A 12,834-nucleotide genomic window follows, 5' to 3' on the forward strand; every position below is an offset into this window, starting at 1 on the left:
AACTCATGATTTTTCATATCGGATTTCTTTATTTTTAAGCGTTTGCTCTGTTGCTTCTTTGAGACCGTGATATTGCCATTATTGTTATCTTTTGCGGTTCTGTGTTTTTTTTTGGTGTGATTAGCTTGCCCGATGCTGAAGGTGTTATCCAAATTGCAAGGTGCTGTGGCCTGTGGTTTCAAACTTTGAGTGACAGTGGTCTACTGAGTGATGTAACCTGCTTCTCACGTGATGCGGGGCATTCTCTAGCTTGACGCAGTCACCTTATCGACGTACTGACGTCGGTGAGCCCGGATTGTGCGTGCAGACGTTGTGAGCGACGCCGAGGCGCTCGCGATCCTGAGGCCAATCCCGTCGGCGCCATATTGCGAACCACTGGGGAAAGAGAAAGAAAGTGAGCGCGAGGACGGCAGGCAAAACTTTAGGCGAGAAGCTTGAGGAGCCGACATCCACTTCAGGCTGAAATAAACTGCTCCAGAGTTTTACGCCTTTCGAACCCCATGGTGAGCGAGAAGAAAGTCGGCGGCGGTTGTTTCTGGAAGTTCCGCGGTGCCTGTTTGTTGATTAAAGTGAAAAGAGCAACTGACTGTTGCCCCTGTGTCCCTGGGAAGTTAGTGCAGGACGGAGCGGGGAGGAGAGCAGGTTCCGGGCGGTAATATCCAGCCAGCCCAGGCCGCTAGTAAATGAGAGCGAAAACGGTCACCTTGGAACTTTTCTGTGTTTGTGGTCCCAACGAGTAACAACAATCACAGTAGCCCGGGATGGGGTGAGGGGAGAGAACCCGGGATGGGGTGAGGGGAGAGAACCCGGGGTGGCTGCGGCGGCGGCCGGGGGTGGGAGATCCGGTCGCTGGGGTGACGGACCCGGGGGATTTGGGGGGTCCCGGGGGATTTGAAGTTTGGTTGGGGGTGTCCCTGGGGATTTGGGGGGTGGGGGGGGGGTGTTCCCGGGGGATTTGAAGTTTGGTTGGGGGTGTCCCTGGGGATTTGGGGGGTCCCGGGGGATTTGGGATTTGGTTGGGTGTGTCCCTGGGGATTGGGTGTGGGAGTGTCCCGGGCAGTCCAGATACCCGGAGAAGGGATCCCGTCCCGGTTCTCGCTTCTGTTTGGGAAGTGTTGACATGTGTCGATTTATAGTTTTTTAAATAAGCTCTCAAACTGTTACTGGTGTTCTTTAAACGGCAGTTTCTGATTCTGAGGTTTCACAAGTGATTTTGTCCCTGCGACGCTCCTGAGTTTATACTTTCCGATCACAGGCGTTGACTTTTCGTTTTCCTTAAAAAGTCGTAGCAACAAGTTGTTTTCTCAAGTTGTCGTTTCTGGGCGTGTGCTTCTGGTCGGACTGGTAATGTGAGCTTTCTCTGAGTTTGAATTTGTTGGTCACATACAGAAGTTGTTTTGATTGAACTCGTGTGTGTAAAATTGACACGGGAATTGAGTATTGTCAAAAATGTAGTGTTTAAATTGGTCGATCGATCAGTTTAAAATATACGGGACTAATAAGTATAGTTTACGCATCTCGGACTGAGTGCCATTCCCACACCTGACTTTCTATCATGTTTTAACTCGGCTCTCATTCAGACCCGCAACCAATATTACATTATCAGGACCGAAATCAGGAAGCACTTCATACAAAGAGTAGTGCAAATTTGGAATTCTCTTCCTCAAAAGGCTGTGGATGTTGGGTCAGTTGAATTTGTCGAAGCAGATCAATAGATTTTTGTTGGGTACGGCTATCGAGTGACAAAAGGCGGGTAAACGGAGTTCAGGTAAGGATCAGCCATTAAATAGTAGAAGATATTTGAGGGTTTGAATGACCTACTCCTGTGCCCTCAGGTTTAACTTTTAAATGGTCGTAAGCAGTCAATTTATAATTATCCTGATACTTGATTGAATTCATTCAACGCATTTATCTTTTAGCACCCCTAATTTATAGCGCTGTTTTTGGAATAGTTTATTGGCTGAAGAGGACGTGTGATTTTATTAAAGTTTTCAAAGCACATAAATGAAGATACGCCTTTAACTCTTAATCGGGATTTTACGCAGAATAACATGCACCATTTTTAAATTAATATTTACAGTGGATCAGTGCCTATGCAGTTCAGTGTGAATAATATTTTGTTCAGCGAGCTGGTACTATTAAACTTGGTTATTTGAAGCTTGACTGATGTGGCGACTTTCTTAAGGGAATCTTGGGACGTTTATGGGTAATGCTTCGTATTTATGGAAAAGTTTACAATGCCAAGAGTTAGTCATTTGAGATTGAGCTTTGTATGTGCAAAACTTATAATTTAAGTAAGCTAACTTACTTGAAAATTTTACATTAGTGAGGCATCAATGCAGTTGTGTTCTGGACAGTTGTGCTTAAGAAAATAATGCTTTGCTTGCTGGGGATTGGTTTTGTGTAATGATGAATAAGCAATTTTAATACTATTTAAACTGAATTTGCACACAGTGTTTGTGTCGACCACAGAAGTACGATCTTGTACAAAATGTATTGGAATTAATAGAATGCAAACTATCAGGGCAAGTCAATTTTTCCTATTAAAATTCAGGATAATTGTCTAATAATGTATAGAAATATGTAGAAATTACAGTACAGAAATGGGACACTTGGCCCAACTGGTCCACATTGGCATTTATCATTCAACTACTTCTAAAGCACATTCTAATTTCAGCCCGCACGACTCAGTATCCATTCCGTATTGATCCTTATTTATTTTCCTTTCTCTCTGTAAAGTGATTTGGAATATTTTCCGTGTTAAAGAAATAAGTGCCTTGAAGGTAGACTACTTTGGAGAGTCATTAGAATAATCAGGTGTCAAAGGAAGAGAGGCCAAAGTGTTGGAGGAAAGCAACATGGCAGTCACAAATGATCTCTGTATGTGATGAAAACCAAATCGGATTCTGGGACATGGCTTAGCCCTAAGTTCAATTATGATGCTCTACTCATCCAGGATAGTGGATGTGTAAAATGGGTTTCCATAGAGTACATAATTGCTTCAAAGAAACAATGTAAATATTAGGCTGCAATGTTGTAAAGAAAATGAAGGCTATGAAAAGGCTTTGGGTATTACCTTGCTTCCCAAGATGCTGATGGAGGGAGACTGGGTGGTGATGGTGCCATTAAGTTAATGGGAGTTTACTGGACTTTTTTTGTTGGAGATGGTTGTTTTCTGGTACTGTATGGTATAAATTCTACCAGCTACTTGCCAGCCAAAGCCTGGATGTTATACGAGTTCTATTGGCTGACATGATTTCCTTTGTTATTAATGGATTTGTTAATTGAACTGAATACTCTGGAAACGTCAGCAGGTAATGTGACATTGTCAAAGATTGAAGGTCATTGAGCCAGATGGAGCTGGTTAGGCCAAATAATGTTTCCCTGGGGCTGTGATGACTGGTCTCAGATAGCCATAGTCATCTTCCTTGCTTCATATATGTCTGTACCCACTGGCCGGTTTTCCTGTTGACTCTCCACTGATTTCAATTTTGTTCAAGCTGCTTGGTGCCATTGTTAGTGAAATGCTGCCTTGATCCCATCGGCTCTGACGTTTTAGCTCCATTGGCCAGGACTGGCTTAATGCACTGATGAAATCTAAAGCCAAAATGGTTCAATTGGAGCTTGAACTGAGTGTAGTGAAGAGATTGTTGATGAGTAGCTGTTGCTTGATGGCACTATGGTTAACTCCTTCAGTCGCTTTACTAATTGGGAGTAGCTGATGGGACAGTTTTCCACATTATGGAGTAGATGCCAGTGCCACTAGTAGTCCTGGAGCAGATTGGCTGGTGGACCAGCTAGCTTTGCACAAATCTTCACCACAGCTGGGCATTGTCGTGATCTCCAATCTTTGTTGTGTCCATGTGGTCAGCTACATTCTGCCTTGTGGCTGGATAATGGAATAAAAACAAAATGCTGGAAATATTCAGATCAGGCAACATATGTGGAGAGAGAGAGAAACTGAGATGACCTATCATCAGAATTGGAAAATATTAGAAATGTAATAGGTTTTAGGCAAGTGAAAGTGAAAGAGGGAGTATGGGAAATGAACAAAAGGGAAGGTCCGTGATTGGGTGGAAGAGTGAATTATTATGCACAGGAGGCCATTCAGCCCTTTGAATCCATGCTGGCTCTCCAGAAGTAGTCCAGTTAGTTCCATTCCTCTGCTCTATTCCCGTAACCCTGCAAGTTTATTCCCCCCCAGGTGCCCATTCAGTTTCCTTTTGAAATCATTGGCCATCTCTGCTTCTACAATCCTTGTAGGCAGCGGGTTCCAGGTCATTACCACGTACTTGTGTAAAATAAGTTCTTCTCCCCCATCTCCCCTTCCCCATATCTCTTCCCCAAAATCTTACAGGAAATTAGGCATGTACAATAAATGTTGGGAGCTTGGACTAAATAGCCAAGTGGTTATGGTACTGGGTTTGTAACCCCAAGATCAAGAGTTCAAATCTCACAATGGCAAACTATGAAAAACAATGTAACTTCATCTGAATAGGAACAGATGGAAACGTGTTTGTACTCGAAAGAGTTACAATAAATGTTGGCCTAACCAGCGACACCCACATCCTAGGGATGAATTTAAAAAAAATTACTTCTCCTGATCCTTGTACGATCAGCTAATGACAACAGCTTTTCTTTGATAGGTTTAGATAAGGTAGACAATCTTGTACACGTTAATCAAATCTCCCCTCACCTTCTTTTGCTCCAAGGAGACCAACCCTAGCTTCCCCAACATAGAAAGTAGGAGCCCTTCGAGCCTGTCGTTCAGTATGATGATGGCTGATCCTCTATCTCAACGCTGTACTCCTGCACTCTCCTCATAGCCCTTGATGCCTTTAGAGTCTAGAAATTTATCTATTTCCTTCTTAAATATATTCAGTGACTCGGCCTCCACAGCCTTCTGTGGTAGACAATTCCATAGGTTCACCACCGTCTGAGTGAAGAAGTTTCTCCTTATCTCAGTTCTAAATGGCCTGCCCCATATCCAGAGACTGACCCCTTGTTCGAGACCCCCAGCCTGAAGGAATATCGTCCCTGCATCCAGTCTGTCTATCCCTGTCAGAATTTTATATGTTTCAATGTGATCTCTTCTCATTCTTCTAAACTCCAGTGAATACAGGCCTAGTTGGCCCAGTTTCTCCTTATACGCCATCCCCGGAATCAATCTGGTGAACCTGCACTGCACTGCCTCTGGCAAGTATATTCTTTCTTAGGGAGACCAGAACTGCGCACACTACTCCAGGTGTGGTCTCACCAAGGCCTGTACAACTACAAAAAGACATCCTTGCTCCTGTACTCAAAATCTTCTCTCAATGAAGGTCAATATATCATTTGCCTTCTTAGTTGCTTGCTGCACCTGCATGCTTGCTTTTGGTAATTGCTATACAAGAACAGCCAGGTCTCTTTGTACAACAACGTTTCCCAATCTATCACAATTTAAATAATTCTGCCATTCTGTTTTTCCTACCAAAGTGGTAACTTCACACTTATCCAAGTTATACTGCATCTGCCATGTATTTGCCCACTCAACCTGTTGATCTTTTCCAAGTGTCTTGTTATCACATCGTTTATAATACTCTAGCATTTTCCCTACTACTGATGTTAGGCTAACTGGCCTGTAATTTGCAGTTTTCTCCCTCGATCCTTTTTTTAGATAGTGGTGTTACATTTGCCACCCTGCATTCTACTGGGACTGTTCCAGAACCTACAGAATTTTGGAAGATGACAACCAACGCATCCACTATTTCCATGCCACCTTCCTTTAGTACCCTGGGATGCAGATGATTATTGGGCCCTGCGGGTTTATCGGCTTTCAGTCCCATTAATTTCTCCAGCACTATTGTTTTTAAAAAACCATCTCATGCGCACTCCAGGAATTCATCCATCATGGTATTATTGCTAATTTGGTTTTCCCAGTTTATGTGTAGATTAAAGTCACCCATGATTACTGTAGCACCCTTGTTACATCTCTAATTTCCTGTTTAATACTTTCCCCTACATTATTGCTACTGTTTGGAGGCCTATAGATAACTTGCGCCAATGTTTTGCTCCCTTTGTTGCTCCTTAGCTCTACCCAGACTGACTCTACATCTAGATTTTCTGAACCAATAGTCTCTCACTATCGCACTGATTTCATCCTTAACTAACAATGTCTGCCCATTCTAAATATTGAATAACCTTGGATATTCAGTTCTCAGCCTTGGTCACCGTGCAGCCATGTCTCTGTATTTGCAACCATATCCTACTCATTTACATTTATTTGTGCTGTTAATTTGTCTACCTTATTGCAAATGCTCTGTGCATTTCGATACAATGCCTTTAGACTTGTCTTTTTACACATTTTTTGTGCTGTGGCCCTATTTACCCTTGTTTCCTCTGCCTTCCACTTTTGCATTCTACTTTTCAGTTTTTCATTCCTATCTTTGTTTCCCTCTCTTGTGTCTCCCCGCCCAGGTTCCCATCCCTCTACCAATCTGGTTTAAACTCTTCCCCACAGTACTAGTGAATACCCTGTGAGGATATTGGTCCCGGTCCTGCTGGGGTGCAACCTGTCCTGCTTGTACAGGTCTCATCTTCCCAAGAATTGCCCAATGCCTCAGGAATCTAAATCCCTCTTTCCTATACCATCTCTCCAGCCATGCATTCTCCTATTGTCGATCTTGCTAGCATGTGGCACTGGGAGTAATCCTGAGATTACTACCTTTGAGGTCCTGCTTTTTAATTTATTTCCTAGCTCCCTATATTCTGCTTACAGGACCTCATCCCTCTTTTTACCTCTACTGTTGGTACCAAATAAACCACGACTCAGGCTGTTCACCCTCCCCCTTCAGAATGTCCTGCAGCTGCTCAGCGGCACCGTTCACCCTGGCACCAGGGAGGCAACATACCATCCTGGTGTCATGTCTACGGCTGCAGAAACGTCTCTGCTCCCCTTAAGATAGAATCCTTTATCACTATTGCTCTCCCACTTTTCTTTCCCCTGCTCTGTGCAGCTGAGCTACTTGTGGTGTCATGGAATTGGCTCTTGCTGCATTTCCCCTAGAAGTATCCAAAATGGAAAATCTGTTAGAGGGGGAGATGGACCCAGGGGACTCCTACACTACCTGCCTAGTACTTTTACTCTGTCTGGCGGCCACCCATTCTCTTTCTGCCAGTGTACTCTTTACCTGCAGTGTGACCACCTCACTGTATGTGCTATCCATGAAGGCCTCATCCTCATGGATGAGCCACAGTGACTGCAGATGCAGCTCCAGCTCAGAATCACGGATTTTGAGAAGCTGCAGCTGGAGATACTTCCAGCACACATGGTTGCCCTGGAGACTGGAAGTGCCCCTGACTTTCCACATCGCACAGGACGAGCATTCCACTTGGCTGAGCTTCTTTTCCATAACTTACCCTTAAGTTATTCCCTTTACTTCCTCCACCTTAGAGAATATTAAGGACAGAAGACATACTTACTAGGTCCTACTTATCAAGGCCGCTGCTCTCCTTAGTGAGGAAAGGTAAAAAATGAAGGGATCACCTTCCCTCTTCACCAAATTCTCTCTCTCACCAAACTACAACTGAAGCACTCTAATGCAGCTCAAAGCAGCACTCCAGTTTAGATAAAAGCAGCACTGTAGATGGCTTGTTTTTATGCTGTCTGAATCTAACTTCTGAAAACCTGTTTAAGCCAATTAAATAATTTACTAGCTGCAGCTGCTAGCAGAGCCTGTATAATCTGTTTTAGAGCTTACTAAAACTCACCTTCTCCCAATCCAAAGAGCAACTTTCAGTTAGTTGCTAAATTAAAAAAATATTAGACTTTAGATAAAAATTAATCCTTAAAAGTCCCTGTCTCACTGAACACCAACTGAAGCACTCTAATGCAGCCCAAAGCAGCATTCCAGTGCATTGTAGCTAAAATTCCACACAACTGGAAAGATTTGGGTAAATCCTCTCTGCAGTGCTCAAGGATCATAAAATACTTCCTAAAGCATGGTGATCAGAATTTGGTGTACTCTAGTTGTGGCCTAACCAAAGCTTTATAAAGGATCAGCATAACTTCCCTAGATCCTGTATACCTTGCTGTCTGCTCTGTCAATATCTCCTGTCCCCTTCAAAGGTCTATGTACATGAACCCCTGGGTCCCTCTGTTCTTGAATGCTCTTTTGAACAGTGTTATTAAGTTTATATTGCTTCTTCCTATCCATTCTGCAAAATGTATCACCTCATACATCTCTATTAAATTCCATCTGCCACTTGTCTGCCTATTCTGCAAGTCTGTCTATGCCCTGTTGCAGTTGATTGGTATCATCCTCACAGTTTGCCATATCTCCAGGTGGTATCAACAAATGCTGAAATTTTAATTCTCTTCTAATATCCAAGTCATTTATGTATATCAAAATAACGCAGTGGTCCTGGCACTCACCCTTGGAACACCACTGTCCATTGTATTCCAGTGTGAAAGACAATCTTTTACCATGACTCCCTGTTGTCTGTCCTTAAGGCATTTTTTTTATCCAAGCTGACACTCGTAGCCAGTTTTATGTGGAACTTTGTCAAACGCTTAATATTGATATGGACAACATCCATTGCATTCCCTTCATCAATCTTCCCTGTTACTTCATCAAAAAACTCAATTAGATTAGTCAAACACAATCAGACTTTTACAAATCCAAGCTGGTTCTCCTTAATTAACTCAAACCCCTCCAAGTACCCGTTAATTTTTTCCCTGATCATTGTTGGTAGAACCTTACCCACCACTGATGACAAACTGACCAGCTTGTAGTTGCTAGGCATGTCCTTGCACCCTTTTTTAACATCAACCACTTTCCTATCCCCCGACACTATCCCTGTATCCGGGGAAGATTGGAAGATTATGGCAAGCCCTTCCGTTATCTCCACTCGCACTTCCTTTAAAGACCTGGTTTGGAAGCCATCTGGACCAGGCAATTTATTCATTCTAAAGCTTTACCAGCACATCCAGCACAGCCTATCAGTTTTCATCCCACCTGTTACCTCTATCATCTGTGCTTCAACTGATGTTTTCAGATTCCTCTTTCTTTGTAAACATAAATACAAAGTACTCATTAAGTATTCCAGCCTTGCACTGCCCCTCTAAGCATCTATCACCCTCTTTGTCCCTAATAGGCATTAAGGGGTGGATGGGGCCTACTTTCTATTTACATGCTACAAAGGAAAAGTTACTTTTATTGCCACTGACATTCTATTCTCATTCTGGCTTTGCTAGTCTTATTTTCCTCTTCACTTCCCCTCCCAACTTATGCCATTTGGTTTGGTTTGCTCTTGAAGAATTTACCTGACATGTGCCATAACACAATCTTGTTGCATCTCATTCTCTATCTTCCTCTCCAAAGAGAGTGCCAGGCTTTGGTTCCCCTACATTTCCACTTTGTTCAAATCTACATAGCCTGTACCTGTGAAATCTCCTCCTTTAAAGATCACCAATTGTTCTGTTACTGTTTTTTCCTGTCCTTAGTTCCATTTTACCCTGGTTAGATTCATCCTGTTGAAGTTAGCCCTCTTCTGATTTAAAAGTTTTACTTTAGATTGTTCCTTACTCTCCATTGCTAATCTAAACCTTATGATGTGATCACTCTTGGGTAATTGTACCCCCCACAGACACTTGGTCCACCTCACTTCCCAGCACTAGATCCAATGATGCTTCCTTCCTAGTTGGGTCAAGGAAATTCTGAACACACCTCTCAAATTCTTACCCTTTACTCTAACAACATCCCGATCAATATTTAGGTAAAGTCCCCCAGTATCACCACTCCATAGTACTTGCACGTGTGTGATTTCCCTGCATATTTTCCCCTCTATCTTTGTCTCATTTTGGATGCCTATAGAATACTCTCCGTAGTGTGATCATGCCCTTTTGCTTCTCAACTCCAGCTAAATGGATTTTGTTTGCTCCCTTAAAGACATAATCTTTTTCCAATACTACAATGTTTTCCCTAATGAATACTGCCCCCCTTCTCCCTTTTTTTCTTTCCCTGCCTTTTCTGAACACTTAGTATTTGTGAGTATTAAGCGCCCAGTCTTCACCGTTTTTAAGCCATGTTTTCATTATAACCGCTACATGGTATTCCCACATGACTTTTTGTCCTTGTTGTTCATCCTTATTCACCACACTTAATGCGTTTACATTCTAAAGCTGGCATTGTACTTGTTGTCCTTCTTAACTTGCTCCTATCTAATGTGGTACAACTTCCTTCTCTAGTACTATTCACACACACATCCCTTCATACACCTTATTTCTCTTTCTATTTGTATGTGCTGGACCTGACCCCCACCCCTAAATTCTAAAACCTCCCTAAGCACACAAGTGAACCTCCTGTAGGGACATTGGTCCTTGTCCTGTTGAGGTGAAACCTGTCCTTCTTGAGTCAGTGCCTCTTGCCCCAGAATTAGTCCTGAAGCTCCAAGAATCTGAAGCCCTAATACCTAGACCGAAGCCACCTTTTGATCCTTCCTATCTTCCTATTTCTACTCTTGCTAGCATGTGGGAGTAATCCAGAAATAACTACCTCAAGGTCCTACTTTTTAACTTCACCCCGAGCACCCAAAAGTCTGACCGTACAACCTCAAAATCTGCCCCCTCTCATTGGTCATTGGTAACTTCCGGTTCTCTCCCTTCCCCTGCAGAATATTCTGTACCCTCTCTTTACCCTGGGACCAGGAAGGTAAGATGCCACACAGGATTCACAAAAATCTAGTCTGTCCCCCTATGGAATCTCCTCTAATGACTGCATTTCTACTCATTGCTGTTCCATTGCCCATGAGTGACATGGTTCAGACTGCACACACCCTGAAGACTCCTGCAGCTCCTGCTTCTTCCTACTCTTCCAGATGGTGACCTAACTACTATGCTAAACACTTTGCCTGTAGGGTGGCCACCTCATGGAACATGCCATCCAGGAGGCTGGAACATGCAACTGTCAACCTCCCTGATGCTCACTGATTCCCACCCGCTCTCAAGCTCGGAAACACTGAGCTTGAGCTCAAACAGCAGGAGGTATTTCCTGCATACCATAAGACACATGAAGTGTCCTGGGTATCTCACATGGCACTTGAATTTTAAGACAATACGATTCAGTTGTACTAAATGACGAGTTGATGTTGCAGGGCTGGATAATAGTATCTGAGGTGCTTGGGAGGAAATTGATAAGGATAACCACACAGTACCTTTTGGCTGAAGACGCTTGCTAACACCAATATCGTCTCCTACTTTTATTTTCAAAACATGGTTGAGGATGGGCTATTTTTGGTGCTTGGTTTTCCTGTTGCTTGATTACCTACCACAAAAGTTCTCCAAACAATGGGTGAGGTGATAGTTGCACTTGAACTCTGCTTTAAGGGGCACAAGTATTTCTTCAATGTCATAAGTTGTGATTTGGAATACAGTGCCTGAAAGGTGGTGGCAGTATTTTTAATAGTAACTTTCAAAAGGAATTAGGTATTTATTTGAAGGGGGGAAAATGTGCAGTTCTATGGGAAAGGAGCCAGGAGTGGTACTAATTGGGAATGTTCTTTCAAAGACCTGGCACAAGCATGATGTGCCTAACTTCTGTAATGTACAATTTATAATATATGTTCCTCATTTTTGGGTATGCCCAATGCTGCACACCCATGCTCAATAATGAACTAGTGATCGAAGAGTGAGAGATCGGATTAGATTGTGGCAGAACACTACTAGCTGCTGCTGCTGATAGAATCACAAAATAGTTACAGCATAAGGAGGTCATTCTGCCCTTCGTATGTGCTGGCTCTCTGCAAAAGCAACTTGGCTAGCCCCACTCTCCACTGTTTTCCCCATAGCCCTACAATCTTTTTTCCAAATAATTGTCCAATTCTCTTTTGGAAACCACAATTGAATCTGCCTCCATCACATTTCTCAGACAGTGTATTCCAAATCCTAACCACTAACTGCGTTTCTTTTTTAAAAAAAAATTTCCTCACATCATCTTTGGTAATTTTGCCATTTACCCTAAATCCTGTGGTTCTTAATCCCTCCATTCATGGGAGCAGTTGCTCCATATCTACTCTATCTAGACCTCTCATGATTTTGACACCTCTATCAAATCTCATCTTAGTGTTCTCCAAGGAGAACAGCCCCAGCTTCTCATGAGTCTATCCAGAAAACTGAGATTCCTTATTCTGGGAGCACTTTGCTGAATCTTTTCTGCACTCTAATGCCCCATCCTTCCTAAAGCGTAGCATTCAGAGCTGAACACAGTACTTCAGTTGAGGACGAACTAGTGTTTTCTGCGTTTATTATAACTTCCTTGCTTCTGTACTGCCTGTCCCTATTTATAAAACCCAGGACCCTGTCTGCCTTATTAATCACTTTTCTCAGGAGATGGTGGCATAACTGTAATGTCACTGAATTAGTCATCCAGAGGCCCAGGCTAATGCTCTGAAGGCATGGGTTCAAATCCCACCACAGCAGCTGTTGGAATTCACATTCAGTTAATAAATCTAGACATAAAGTTCATCTCAGTGGGAACTATGAAACAATCATCGATTGTTATAAAAATCCATCTGGTTCACTAATGTCCTTTAGGGAAGGAAATCTGCCATCCTTACCTGGTCTGGTTTGTGTGTGACTCTAAATCCACAGCAATTTACTGTTAACTGCCTCCTAAAATGACCTAGCAAAACACTCAGTTCAAGGACAGTTAGAGATGGGCAACAAATGTTGGCCTTGCCAGTGATGCCCACATCCCAGAAAGAATAAATTAACCTGCCCAGCCACATTCGATGATTTGTGGACATATACTCTCAGGTCCTTCTACTTCTGCACCTCCTTTAGAATTGTACCCTTTA

At 42.9% G+C, this 12,834-nt stretch overlaps 1 protein-coding gene across 6 annotated transcripts in view; it reads left to right on the forward strand.

Moving 5' to 3' along the window:
* Positions 1–319: 319 nt before the first annotated feature.
* plekhf2 (pleckstrin homology domain containing, family F (with FYVE domain) member 2) overlaps positions 320–12,834 on the forward strand; it is a 69,217-nt gene continuing 56,702 nt past the window's right edge. For 3 of the 6 annotated variants that reach the window (XM_041189594.1, XM_041189595.1, XM_041189592.1), the window contains exon 1: positions 327–503. Coding sequence is in view for 1 of the 6 variants with exons in the window: in XM_041189592.1 (XP_041045526.1) it covers positions 501–503 (3 nt within the window). In the remaining 5 variants the exon portion in view is untranslated. Of the gene's footprint in view, positions 504–1,209; positions 1,769–12,834 lie in introns of those variants that run through there. The other 3 variants (XR_005943302.1, XM_041189593.1, XR_005943303.1) reach the window with 3 other exon arrangements.

Source organism: Carcharodon carcharias, chromosome 6 (genome assembly GCF_017639515.1).
Source record: "Carcharodon carcharias isolate sCarCar2 chromosome 6, sCarCar2.pri, whole genome shotgun sequence".
Taxonomy (NCBI): Eukaryota; Metazoa; Chordata; class Chondrichthyes; order Lamniformes; family Lamnidae; genus Carcharodon; species Carcharodon carcharias.